At 40.5% G+C, this 15,095-nt stretch overlaps 1 protein-coding gene across 3 annotated transcripts in view; it reads left to right on the top strand.

Moving 5' to 3' along the window:
* Window positions 1-15,095, top strand: part of NTRK3 (neurotrophic receptor tyrosine kinase 3) — an 850,080-nt gene that overhangs the window by 350,788 nt on the left and 484,197 nt on the right. For all 3 annotated transcript variants that reach the window (XM_060755167.2, XM_067471458.1, XM_060755166.2), the window contains exon 8: window positions 14,469-14,765. In XM_060755167.2, coding sequence (XP_060611150.2) covers window positions 14,469-14,765 — 297 coding nt within the window. The remainder of the gene's footprint in view (window positions 1-14,468; window positions 14,766-15,095) is intronic.

The raw sequence follows: 15,095 nt of genomic DNA on the forward strand, positions 1-15,095 counted from the left end.
TGGCGGTTAACCTGCCAGTTAACCATCCTCTTTTGTGCCACCTTCTTAGAGATTGTTGAAATGAGGTCCGTGTGTCAGAATAAGCTTCCCTCTCTTTTTTGGTGTCTCTTTACGGCAGTGGTTCTCAACCTGGAGGTCGGGAACCCTGGAGGGGTCGCGAGGGGGTTTTAGAGGGGTCGCCAAAGACCATCAAAAAACACAACATTTTCTGTTGGTCATGGGGGTTCTGTGTGGGAAGTTTCACCCAATTCTATCATTGATGTGGTCCTTAATTATCTGATTGTAGGTGAACTATAAATCCCAGCAACTACAACTCCCATATGGCAAAGTCTATTTTCACCAAACTCCACCAGTGTCCATATTTGAGCATATTGAGTATTCAAGCCAGGTTTGGTCCAGATCCATCATTGTTTGAGTCCACAGTGCACTCTGGATGTAGGTGAACTACAACTCCAAAGCTCAAGGTCAATGTCCACCAAACCCTTCCAGTATTTTCTGTTGGCCATGGGAGTTCTGTGTGCCAAGTTTGCTTCAATTCCATCGTTGGTGGAGTAAAGCATGCTCTTTGATTGTAGGTGAACTATAAATCGCAGCAACTACAACTCCCGAATGACAAAATTAATCCCCCCAACCCCACCAGTATTCAAATTTGGTCCAGTGATGAAAATACTAGGCTTTGGTAGTTTCGTTCGTTAATTTCGTAATTCGTTATTGATTCGTATTTAAATTAGCTTACGATCCAATATTGAGCCATGCAGGAATAGTGTGAGGAGTAAATTAGATTCGAAACAATTTGTTCAATTTATTTCGTAATTGTTTCGTAATTGTTTCGTTATTATTTCGAAATTATTTCGAAATTATTTCGTAATTATTTCGTAATTATTTATGCATGTCTGGTGCAAGTTTTATAGTTGTTGTTTGTTTTATCACACCAACAGTCAACAACAGAGAGAGAGGGAAGCTTCAGAAGTTCCTCTCGTCCCATTTGGAGGTTTTTTTTAGCATATTGCGTAATTGCGTCCGCCATTAACGAATCGATTTGTAATTATACGAAATTTCGTAAATTTCAAATTTTTTAAAAGGAAAATTTCGGAATTCTTTTAAAAAACGAAACGCAATGGACCCCTAAAAACGAAACGAGTTTAGAAACAAATTTTTCCGTTGTTACCCAGGCCTAGAAAATACATCCTGCATATCAGATATTTACATAATAACAGTAGCCAAGTTGCAGATATCAAGTAGCAATAACAATATTTTTTTGCTTGGGAGTCAACACAACATGAGGAACTGTATTAAGGGGTCATGACATTAAGAAGGTTGAGAACCACTGCTTTAGGGTTATTTATAAGAGTCCATATGCCAATTGTTGGTGGGGCTGAAGCCAAGTGTAGACAAGAATTAATCAAGTCCCCTTTTCCTTTCTTTTCCTCTTATTTTATTACTCTCTCTCTCTCTCTCTCTCTGCCAAAATATTCTTTTGCATGGCAGGGGGTTGGACTAGATGGCCCTGGATGGTTTCTTCCTGCTCATTCTATGATTCTATTGCTCTCTTTATTTATTTATTTATTTATTTATTTATTTATTTATTTCGATGACTTCTACCCCGCCCTTCTCACCCCCAAGGGGGGACTCAGGGCGGCTCACAAAGAAGGCACAATTCGATGCCTATGTCAAATATACATGCATACAAAACAGCAATTAAACAATTAACAGGTTAAAATCATCAGTACATAACACAATCAGTAAACTAATCTCATGCTCAGTGTTCAGAGTTCCATACATCCATTCCGTTCAGTCAATTCCTGCCCATCATCAAGGTCCTTCCTCTAGCTGTCAGAACGTCCAAATGCCTTGTTCCAAATCCATGTTTTTAATTTCCTTCTAAAGGAAAGGAGGGATGTCGCTGATCTAATTTCCCCGGGGAGTGAATTCCGTAGGTGAGGGGCCACCACCGAGAAGGCCGTGCTCCTCGTCCCCACCAATCTCACTTGTGATAGAGGCGGGGCTGAGAGCAGGGCCTCCCCAGAAGATCTTGAACTCCGGGGTGGGATGTAGAGGGAGATCCGTTCGGACAGATATGCTGGGCCAGAACCATATAGGGTTTTGTAGGTCAAAACCAGCACTTTGAATTGTGCTTGGAATTGGATCGACAGCCAGTGGAACTGACACAACAGGGGGGTGGTATTCTCCCTGTATGACACTCCAGTGAGCAATCTGGCTCCCTCCCCCTGGACTAGTTGGAGTTTCCGAGCAGTCTTCAAAGGCAACCCCACGTAGAGTGCGTTGCAGTAATCTAATCGGGATGTAACAAGAGCGTAGACCACCGTGGTCAGATCCGATTTCCCAAGGTACGGGCGCAACTGGCGCACAAGTTTAATTGTGCAAAAGCTCTCCCGGCCACCGCTGAGACCTGGAGTTCCAGGCTCAGCAATGAGTCCAGGATCACTCCCAAGCTGCAAACCTGCGTCTTCAGGGGGAGAGTAACCCCGTCTAACACAGGCTGTTAGACCTCATCCTTTATCCTCACCCTTGTATCTTCTGATGATACATCGGTCTTACAGAGGCCTACAGGGTTCATTTGCAGACAGTCCTTGAAATTAGTCAAAGGACAGCCTGAATGTATGTTAAGGTCTACATATATGTGAGAGCTGGACCATAAGGAAGGCTGAGCGAAGGAAGAGAGATGCTTTTGAGCTGTGGTGTTGGAGGAAAATCCTGAGAGTGCCTTGGACCGCCAGAAGATCCAACCAGTCCATCCTCCAGGAAAGAAAGCCCGACTGCTCATTGGAGGGAAGGATAGTAGAGACAAAGTTGAAGTAGTGTAGCCACATCACGAGAAGACAGGAAAGCTTGGAGAAGATAATGATGCTGGGGAAAATGGAAGGAAAAAGGAAGAGCATGGATGGATAGATGGATGTCCTTGAAGTAACTGGCTTGACCTTGAAGGAGCTGGGGGTGGCCACGGCTGGCAGGGAGCTCTGACCTGGACTGGTCCAGGAGGTCACGAAGAATCAAAAGCAACTGAACGAATAAACAACAACAACTACATATATTAATTGATATAACTGTCCTTACTGTAGGGAAGCAATAAAATCATAGAATCGTAGAGTTGGAAGAGCCCATCCAGTCCAACCCCATTCTGCCAAGAAGTAGGAAAATCGCATTCAAAGCATCCCTGACAGATGGCCATCCAACTTCTGTTTAAAACCCTCCAAAGTAAGAGCCTGCACCATACTCCAGGGCAGGGAGTTCCACTGCTGAACAGCTCTCACAGTCAGGAAGTTCTTTCTCATGTTCAGGTGGAATCTCCTTTCCTGTACTTTGAAGCCATTGTTCCACATCCTTGTCTCCAGAGCAGCAGACAACAATTTTGCTCCCTCCTCCCTATGACTTCCCCTCACATCTTTATCCATCCATAAGTCTTATCTTCTGCAGGCTAAACATGCCCAGCTCTTTAAGCCGCTCCTCATAGGGCATGTTCTCCAGACCCTTGATCATTTTAGTTGCCCCCCCCCCCCCCCGGATACATTCCAGTTTGTCAACATCTTCCTTCAATTGCAGTGCTCAGAATTGGAGTATTCCAGTTGTGATCTGCCCAATGACAGTTTGAAATATTATTTCTATCCTTACAGGAAGGTTGGGTATGTAGCCCAGTGTTTCCCTTTGCAGAATTCTCCCATTTCAAAGTAATATGTGTTGCCAGCATTCAGTTTTTTGAGGATTTTTGTTGGAAGCTGTAATGATTTGTACGCAGATGATGTTCAACTCTGTCACTCCTTTCCACCTGTCACTAAGGAGGCTGTCGAGGTCCTGAACCGGTGCCTGGCCGCTGTGACGGTCTGGATGGGGGCGAACAAATTGAAATTGAATCCAGACAAGACAGAGGTACTCCTGGTCAGTCGCAAGGCCAAACAGGGCATAGGGTTACAGCCTGTGTTGGATGGGGTCGCACTCCCCCTGAAGACGCAGGTTCGCAGTTTGGGTGTGACCCTGGACTCATCAATGAGCCTGGAACCCCAGGTTTCGGCGGTGACCAGGGGAGCATTCGCACAGTTAAAACTCGTGCGCCAACTGCGCCCGTACCTTGGGAAGTCTGACTTGGCCACGGTAGTCCACACTCTGGTTACATCCCGTTTAGACTACTGCAACGCTCTCTACGTGGGGTTGCCTTTGAAGACGGCTCGGAAGCTCCAATTAGTCCAACGGTCGGCAGCCATGATACTAACTGGAGCGGAGCGCAGGGAGCACACAACTCCTCTGCTGCACCAGCTCCACTGGCTGCCGATTTGCTACCGGGCTCAATTCAAAGTGCTGGCGTTGGCCTTTAAAGCCCTAAACGGTTCTGGCCCAACCTACCTATCCGAACGTATCTCGACCTATCAGCCCACCAGGACCCTAAGATCTTCTGGGGAGGCCTTGCTCTCTATCCCGCCTGTTTCACAGGTGCGGCTGGCGGGGACGAGAGACAGGGCCTTTTCTGTGGTGGCCCCTCGGCTCTGGAACGCCCTTCCCATGGAGGTAAGATCAGCCTCCTCGCTGATGGTATTCCGAAGAAGACTAAAAACTTGGATGTTCAAGCAGGCATTTGGCTAATTCGGTGCAATGAATGTGTTGATTACGGATTGGTAATATGGATGATGCAATTGGACCACGATTTTAGTTAGGAGATGTATTGGATTGTGATTTCGTGTAATATTGTGTATTATGTTTTTTATGGTTTTAATTGTATACTGTGCACTGTATATTTTGTTGTAAACCGCGTTGAGTCGCCAATTAGGCTGAGAAACGGCGGTATACAAGGACAGCAAATAAAATAAATAAATAAATAAATAAATAGTAGGCCAAAAGAGAAGCCTAGGATATCAGTAGGCAGGACTCCATTTTGGGAGTGTAAGCAAAGGAAGCAGACATCTTGAGAGGGTAAAGTGAGAAGAGGGGAGGAGCTGGAGATCTCTTGGGATTGGTTAGGACAGATGGGAGGAGTTAAGTCCTGAGAGGGAAAAGTGTCAGCTTCACAGAGAGAAGGGAGATTGGTTTTCGGAACAGAAGAGAGGAGAGGTAGATTGTTGAGCTTAGATTTTTCTGACAGAGAGCATTTGTGGCAGGCAAGGCTGCATTATTGGCCAGGACGGTCAAGTAGTCACCTGGGTGCTTGTGTGGGTTTACACAAGTGGTTTGCTCTCTGGGTTAGAGTAGATTAGCTTATAGAGGACTCTGCTTAGAGTGGGGCTAATTGCTCTGGGGACAACCTGAGTAGGTTAGTCTGGGGAACTCACTGCTACTGTGTTATTGTAGAGTGAGGAGTTTTACTAGTGACTAAGTCAAGTAACCTGTTTAAAGAAACCATCAAGAACATTGTACTTCAGTAACCATTCAAGCTTGTGTGCCTCATTAAAGAAGATAGTTGTTTGTTTGATATTATCGATAAATCTTTTCTCTAGTTCAACTTTTAAAGAAGCCTCAGTAGTAATTCATTCCTGTGGGAAGAATTCTAGCTGTTTCAACATCTTAACATCACAGTCATCTCAGGGAGAGAAGTGAGAGCTGGGTGGCCGGAAGAAGTTTACCTCAGAGAATCATCTTTAATATCCTAAAGTATTTTAGGTGGTGGCAGCAAATCTACCAGAGTACACACGTTACCTCATATATATATATACATAAACACTCCATGCCAAGAATCATATTCCTTTATAATTGGTGTACAGCTGAGGGATTAGTAACTATGATCCTTTGGAGTGATGACCAGCGGTGTGATTTAGAATAGCACACTTATAGGAACACCATTGTCAGGATCTGTGTTGTTGTTGTTGTTCATTCGTTCAGTCGTCTCCGACTCTTTGTGACCTCACGGACCAGCCCACGCCAGCGCTCCCTGTCGGCCGTCACCACCCCCAGCTCCTTCAAGGTCAGTCCAGTCACTTCAAGGATGCCATCCATCCATCTTGCCCTTGGTCAGCCCCTCTTCCTTTTTGCCTTCCACTTTCCCCAGCATCATTCCCTTCTCTAGGCTTTGCTGTCTCCTCATGATGTGGCATTCAAAGGACTTCAACTTTATCTCTACTATCCGTTCCCTCCAGTGAGCAGCCGGGCTTTATTTCCTGGAGGATGGACTGGTTGGATCTTCTCGCAGTCCAAGGCACTCTCAGCACTTTCCTCCAACACCACAGCTCAAAAGCATCGATCTTCCTTCGCTCAGCCTTCCCTCAGGTCCAGCTCTCACATCCGTAGGTGACTACAGGGAAGACCATGGCTTTGACTAGGCAATGGATCTTTGTTGCCAGTCTGATGTCTCTACTCTTTACTATTTTATCGAGACTGGACATTGCTCTCCTCCCAAGAAGGAAGCGTCTTCTGATTTCCTGGCCACAGTCTTCATCTGCAGTCATCTTTGCGCCTAGAAATACAAAGTCTGTCACGGCCTCCACATTTTTTCCCTCTATTTCCCAGTTGTCAATCATTCTTGTTGCCATAATCTTGGTTTTTTTGACGTTTAGCTGCAACCCGGCTTTTGTGCTTTCTTCTTTCACCTTGATTAGAAGGCTCCTCAGCTCCTCCTCGCTTTCGGCCATCAGAGTGGTGTCATCTGCATATCTGAGGTTGTTAATGTTTCTCCCAGCCATTTCCACCCCAGCTTTGCATTCCTCAAGCCCCGCACATCCTCGCATGATGTGTTCTGCATACAAGTTAAAGAGGTTGGGCGAGAGGATGCAGCCTTGCCGGACGCCTTTCCCAATCTGGAACCCGTCTCCTGTTCCGTGGTCAGTTCTTACGGTCAGGATCTGTAGTTCTTTATAATTGGTGGCAGCGACGTGATTTATTCTTGATATATCATATCCTCTGATTTTTTAGAGATGCCTTTATGCCCAACTCCTCCTTTCCATGAAGTCCTCCAAAAAAACACTGAATGGGGGTGCCATGGGGCTTTTAGGAAGTCATTTTGGGGATTGTGGGGTTCCTCCTGGAGATGGGATTTCATTCTATGTTCCTCACAATTCCCGGATCTACTTTGACACTAGTTCTCTTCTCTCCATTTCCCATCTTCTCTCTTCAGGAGGCATGGAGAATAGATCATTTTCCAACTCGGAATCTCACTAGCACTTTCTGAAATCCTGTCACTTCGTGCGCCTTCCGAAATGCATTTGCTATGCTTGTGGAAGATGGCGTTCATATTTAATCAGTGGCCGCAGCTGGGGGTGAAATGGCCAATTTCAGAGCGCGGCTCCTCATGAGTCTCCATAGCCATACTGCTAAGGAGACTCCAAAATGCAGGCCACTATATGGATTATAATATTAGGAAGGAGTTGGTAAACATCTATCCAAATTATGCACAGATTCCAATGAGCCACTGAATTGATTTCCAAACGTTTGCATCAAAAGAAATGCATTTCTACAACAAAGGATCTTAAGGGAAGGCACAGTTTTCAACCAAACTGGCACGATCTGGAGGCGTCTTTTTTGCACATTGTGGCTGAAAACCAGCCATGCATTTCCTTTCTGCTTGTTCATAAAAGAAAATTGATTTTTCTGCTTATTTCAACAGCTTTCGTGTTAGCAGCAAAATTGGGTAGGAATACATATGAGCCATGGACTCTATATGTCCCTGCCTTGTAAAGAGGATGGATCTAGCAGCTTCCAACTGCACCAGGAGCAGATCATTTGCACAATAACTGTAGCAAAAACAAGCTAACACTCTAAAGTTTTCACTTACATTCAGCAGAAGCAGGGAAGTCTTAGATCGTGGGTATTACTGTATAACAGCATTCTAACACATCAACTGTGAAAATATCTATTATACCACTGATCAGAATCCGGGGAGCGACGTGATCTTCCGCTGTTAGCCCCAACTTCTGCCAACCTAGCAGTTCGAAAACATGCAAATGTGAGTAGATCAATAGGTACCGCTCCGGCGGGAAGGTAACGGCGCTCCATGCAGTCATGCCGGCCACATGACCTTGGAGGTGTCTATGGACAACGCCGGCTCTTCGGCTTAGAAATGGAGATGAGTATCAACCCCTAGAGTCAGACACGACTAGACTTCATGTCAGGGGAAAACCACTGATCAAAAGTTTTAAGGACTGTTTTAGATGGGTTGCTGTGAGTTTTCCGAGCTATACAGCCATGTTCCAGAAGTATTCTCTCCTGACGTTTGACCCACATCTGTGGCAGGCATTTTCACAAGTTGTGAGGTCTGTTGGAAACTAGGCAAGTGAGGTTTATATATCTGTGGAATAATGTCCAGAGTTGGAAAAAAAATCTCTTGCCTGTCTACGGCAGGTGTGAATGTTGCAATTGATCACCTTGATTAGCATTGAATAGCCTTGAAGCTTCAAAACTTGGCTGCTTTCTGCCTGGATGAATCCTTTGTTGGGAAGTGGCTGGCCCTGATTGTTTCTTGTCTGGAATTACCCTGTTTTTAAGTGTTGCTCTTTATTTACTGTCATGATTGTGCTGGCACGGTAGTGTCAGGAGATTTTAACCTCTTTTTCTTGCACTGCTAGTTTGCATGAATCTATCTAAGCCATGCATTTTGCAATAAGGTAGCTTCCCTCAGGTTGCAGTCATAGGGCCAACAACTTGCCAATCATCGTCAGAGTCTTTCGACCCGCCCCTTTTCCCAGGGTTTTGGAGGGAAAGGAGGACCCTTTGTCCAGTCTCACTGTTTGAAGCCTAGAAGCAGGACGTGTGGGATCCTCTTTCCCACCTGCACAAAAGCTTCACTTCTCACAGCTCTGCTGGGGGAGGAAAAGGATAATTCCACAGCTTTTGCTGGGGGTTAAAGAAATAGACCCACAGCTCTGCTGGGAAGTAAAGAAATAGTTCCTACAGCCTTCATGGAGAAACTAAAGGACACCTTTCAGCTTGGCAGATCTACAGGAACCTTGCCTGGTAAGGGACCATTCGGGCTATCCATAAAGCAACTTGGATCCAGGAGTAGGGGCCTCACGCCAGCAAGGTAAAGAAAGATTGCCCAGGGAGGGGTCAGAAGATTTCCCTAAGGAAGAAAGGAACAGTTGACCACCAGTTGCCTGCCTTTGATAGCAGATTGAGGAAGCTACTGGTTTTCCAAGGTTATAAAGTGTTTAATTCATCTGTTTGAAGATTTCAGCCCAAATAAAGAACTTTGTTGAACTTATCTTGAGCCTCAATAGAACTTTGTGCTGGGAAATCTAAGGGGCCCTTCAGCTGAGGCACCTCGGCGTCCCGCTGGGCATAGAGAAAGCACATCCTGTAAATATAAACAGACATTATTTCAGGCCCAGCGTGCAACAGCACAATGATTTTAGAGTCTTTTAATATTCTTAGCCAGATTTTGTTCATTTTCATTGTTTCCTCCTTTCTGCTGAAATTATCCTGGACATTCCACAGATATATAAATCCTACTTGCCTAGTCTCCAACAAACCTTGCAGGCTCTACCATAGATGTGGGTGAAATGTCAGGAGAGAATCCTTCTGGAACCTGGCCATACAACCCGAAAAACCTACAACAATATCCTAATTGATTCTATCATTTTATTTTTATTTATTTATCGTGTCATCAACAACCAAACTTTTATATTACATTTTTAACAAAAACAAACAAACAAACAGACAAAACACAGAATTTGCAAGCTTGGTAGTTGATTAAATGTCCTTTGAGCAGTATCTGTCCCCTTGGAGTGCCTCTGGTGTTGCCGCAAGAAGGTCTTCCCTTGTGCATGTAGCAGGGCTCAGGGTGCATTGCAGCAGGTGGTCAGCGGTTTGCTCTTGTCCGCACTCGCATGTCGTGGACTCCACTTTGTGGCCCCATTTCTGAAGGTTGGCTCTGCATCTCGTGGTGCCAGAGCGAAGTCTGTTCAGCGCCTTCCAAGTCGCCCCATCTTCTGTGTGCCCAGGGGGGAGTCTCTCATTTGGTATCAGCCACGGATTGAGGTTCTGGGTTTGAGCCTGCTACTTTTGGACTCTTGCTTGCTGGGGTGTTCCAGTGTCTCCGTAGATCTTAGAAAACTATTTCTTGATTAAGTCGTTGACATGCTGGCTGATACCCAAACAAGGGATGGACTGGAGATGTCTCTGCCTTGGTCCTTGCACTATAGGCTGCTACTTCCTGGCGGATGTCAGGTGGTGCAATGCCGGCTAAGCAGTGTAATTTCTCCAGTGGTGTAGGGCGCAGACACCCCGTGATAATGCAGAATGTCTCATTAAGAGCCACATCTACTGTTTTAGCGTGGTGGGATGTGTTCCACACTGGGCATGCATACTCAGCAGCAGAGTAGCATAGCACAAGGGCAGATGTCTTCACTGTGTCTAGTTGTGATCCCCAGGTTGTGCCAGTCAGCTTTCATATGATATTGTTTCTAGCATCTACTTTTTGCTTGATGTTCAGGCAGTGCTTCTTGTAGGTCAGAGCACGGTCCAGAGTGACTCCCAGGTATTTGGGAGTCATAAAAAACATAGAAAAAGTTTATTAAACTGCCAAAAGACCTCACAACCTCTGAGGATGCCTGCCATTGATGTGGGTGAAACATCAGGAGATAATGCTTCTGGACCATAGCCATACAGCCTGGAAAACTCACAGCAATCCAGTGATTCTGGCCATCAAAACCTTTGACAACACATTGTTTTAGATGTTTATTTGTTTGGATACTCATGTGAGGGTCGAAGCATTCGAACCTGTTATTTATCTATAAATTGTAGGAAGGAGTGAGTTCTGCTATATGTTTTATGGTAAAGACAATATTGTAAGATTAGGCCTTGTGTTAACTGAATCCAAAATTCCATCCCAAGACAAGTTGGCTATTGCCACTTGATTAGTTCCATGCAAACAGTCTGAATTTTAATAAGAGTTTTGCAAAACGTACTTTGGTTTTGCCAGCCCTTGGTAGGCTAATCTGCTCCACTGGGCTCGAAATATAATCCCCAACATACAGACACCCAAGCAGAACTCTTACTCCGTTCTGTGCCTATCTTCTGAGATTTCAGTAGGCATTTCTGACATGTTTTTGAGCACACATTCTCTCTTAATTGTAAGGCATTGAAGTGTTCGGCATAAAAAGAAATCTCAGGGAGTTGTTCTTGTTTTGTACCAGCCTGTATTGTGTGTGTTTTTCCTGCATTTCCAGCAGTATCTAAATCATCTGTGTGAGCCTTCCTCCATTCTGGGAGTTTTCAGACATGTTCAGTGCAATTCCCGTGGTAGTGTCATAGGCTATGGAAATGGAAGCCAAACATATCTGGAGAGCAACAGGTTGTGAAAGTCTGGTCTACATTTAAAGAATCAATTTCATTCATGATGATACATTGATGGTCTAGCAAAGTACTGTATAGACTCGAGTATAAGATGAGTTTTTCAGCCCTTTTTTAGGCTGGAAAAGCCCCCCTCGTCATATAATCAAGTCAAAGTTATTTATTATTTTACTCCATTATTGTTATTATTACATTTATTATTTCACTCCATTTAATATTATTTTAATTACATTTATTATTTTACCCTATTGTTATTATTACATTTATTATTTTACTCTCTTTATTATTATTTATTTTACTATATTATTTTAATTATATTTATTATTTCACTCTATTTAATATTTTTATTACATTTATTATTTCACTCTCTTTACGATCATTTATTTTACTATATTATTTTAATTATATTTATTATTTCACTCTATTTAATATTATTTTTATTACATTTATTATTTCACTCTCTTTATTATTATTTATTTTACTATATTATTTTAATTATATTTATTATTTCACTCTATTTAATATTATTTTTATTACATTTATTATTTTACTCTCTTTACGATAATTTATTTTACTATATTATTTTAATTATATTTATTATTTCACTCTATTTAATATTATTTTATTACATTTATTATTTCACTCTCTTTACGATCATTTATTTTACTATATTATTTTAATTATATTTATTATTTCACTCTATTTAATATTTTTATTACATTTATTATTTCACTCTCTTTACGATCATTTATTTTACTATATTATTTTAATTATATTTATTATTTCACTCTATTTAATATTTTTTATTACATTTATTATTTCACTCTCTTTACGATCATTTATTTTATTATATTATTTTAATTATATTTATTATTTCACTCTATTTAATATTTTTATTACATTTATTATTTCACTCTCTTTATGATCATTTATTTTACTATATTATTTTAATTATATTTATTATTTCACTCTATTTAATATTATTTTTATTACATTTATTATTTTACTCTCTTTATTATTATTTATTTTACTATATTATTTTAATTATATTTATTATTTCACTCGATTTAATACTATTTTTATTACATTTATTATTTTACTCTCTTTATTATTATTTATTTTACTATATTATTTTAATTATATTTATTATTTCACTCTCTTTATGATCATTTATTTTACTATATTATTTTAATTATATTTATTATTTCACTCTATTTAATAATATTTTATTACATTTATTATTTCACTCTCTTTATTATTATTTATTTTACTATATTATTTTAATTATATTTATTATTTCACTCTATTTAATACTATTTTTATTACATTTATTATTTCACTCTCTTTACGATCATTTATTTTACTATATTATTTTAATTATATTTATTATTTTACTCTATTTAATATTTTTATTACATTTATTATTTCACTCTCTTTATTATTATTTATTTTACTATATTATTTTAATTATATTTATTATTTCACTCTATTTAATACTATTTTTATTACATTTATTATTTCACTCTCTTTACGATCATTTATTTTACTATATTATTTTAATTATATTTATTATTTTACTCTATTTAATATTTTTATTACATTTATTATTTTACTCTCTTTATTATTATTTATTTTACTATATTATTTTAATTATATTTATTATTTCACTCGATTTAATACTATTTTTATTACATTTATTATTTTACTCTCTTTATTATTATTTATTTTACTATATTATTTTAATTATATTTATTATTTCACTCTCTTTATGATCATTTATTTTACTATATTATTTTAATTATATTTATTATTTCACTCTATTTAATAATATTTTATTACATTTATTATTTCACTCTCTTTATTATTATTTATTTTACTATATTATTTTAATTATATTTATTATTTCACTCTATTTAATACTATTTTTATTACATTTATTATTTCACTCTCTTTATTATTATTTATTTTACTATATTATTTTAATTATATTTATTATTTCACTCTATTTAATATTTTTATTACATTTAATATTTCACTCTCTTTATGATTATTTATTTTACTATATTATTTTAATTATATTTATTATTTCACTCTATTTAATATTTTTATTACATTTATTATTTCACTCTCTTTATGATTATTTATTTTACTATATTATTTTAATTATATTTATTATTTCACTCTATTTAATATTATTTTTATTACATTTATTATTTTACTCTATTTGTTATTGTTATTACTACATTTATTATTTTACTCTCTTTATTATTATTGGAAGGATACGTAAGTACATTTACACTGAAGGTGTCCACATCCCGTTTGGACTACTGCAATGCTCTCTATGTGGGGCTGCCTTTGAAGATAGTTTGGAAGTGTCCTGTGTACCACATCTGCATGGTACACAGGAGACTCCTGCAGAGGTGGGAGGATCCCTCTTGTCCTTTGCTGAATGGAGCATTTGTTGGATTTTCTTGGTGGGTCTGTAAGTGGTTTGTATGTTGTGTTTCCTCATCAGTTTTCCTATGCGGTCAGTGCTTCCCTTGATGTCTGGCAAGAACACAACAGCAAAACAACAGAGGGGAAACAAACAGGCACATAAAATCACTCTCAACAAGGGATTCCCCCCAGGCACTTCCAAGCCATTGAATGCTAATCAAGGTGATCAGTTGAAACATTCACAGCTAGCCCCAGCAGACAAAAGTCCTTTGTCTCACCCTGGTCATTCCACAGATATATAAACCCATTTTTCCTACTTCCAACAGACCTCACCACCTCTGAGGATGCTTGCCATAGAGGCAGGCGAAACGTCAGGAGAAAAATTGCCTCCAGAACATGGCCATATAGCCCGGAAAAACCTACAACAACCCAGTGATTCCGGCCATGAAAGCCTTCGACAATACATTATACTGCAAATGCTTACTTTGCGTAATGGTTGAGCCGCCCCTGCCTGCCAAGCCCCTCTCTCTAGTTTTACCTGCTCCCATCTGAACAAAAAATAAACTCTTGATTTCACATTCTTTACCTTTCTTTGGGTCAAAGTCTGAGAGGTGGGATATTCTCCCCGAAATTTCCTCCGCCACCTAAAGGCGATGAAGCTGGAAACAGTTTTGTCTTCCATCTTTTGCATCCCACACAATTTGGATGAAAGGTTTGATTGTTTAGCTCATTGTACGTTTTCCAGAAGGTGTTGGTTTTGCTCTCTATGGACTGCCATTTACATTATATTCACCTCTTCTACTGTTTAGATCCTCCCCGGATTATCAGCTTGTTGGAGCCCATCCGGCACATGGAGCACTGCATTGAGTTCTCGGTGCATGGGAACCCTCCACCGCAGATCCATTGGCTGTACAACGGCCAGCTTCTCAGGGAGACAGAGTTCATACGGATGGAGCTCTTCCAGGAAGGAGAAGTCTCCGATGGCTGCCTGCTCTTCAACCATCCCACACATTACAACAACGGCAACTACACCATCGTGGCTACCAATTATCTGGGGACTGTCAACCAGACTGTCAGAGGACACTTCCTGGAGAAACCTTTTCCAAGTGAGAGATTACAATTCTGTAGACCCTCCCTCCCTCCTTCCTTCCTTCCTTCCTTCCTTCCTTCCTTCTTTCCTTCCTTCCCTACTTCCTTCCTTTCTTCTTTCTTTCTTTCTTGGGATGGGAAAACCTGTACTTCCTTCCTTCCTTCCCTCCTTCCTTCCTTCCTTCCTTCCTTCCTTCCTTCCTTCCTTTCTTCTTTCCTTCCTTCCCTACTTCCTTCCTTTCTTCTTTCTTTCTTTCTTGGAATGGGAGAACCTGTACTTACTTCCTTCCTTCCTTCCTTCCTTCCTTCCTTCCTTCCTTTCTTCTATCCTTCCTTCCCTATTTCCT

The sequence above is a fragment of the Anolis sagrei genome, chromosome 9 (assembly GCF_037176765.1).
Source record: "Anolis sagrei isolate rAnoSag1 chromosome 9, rAnoSag1.mat, whole genome shotgun sequence".
NCBI classification, from domain to species: Eukaryota; Metazoa; Chordata; class Lepidosauria; order Squamata; family Dactyloidae; genus Anolis; species Anolis sagrei.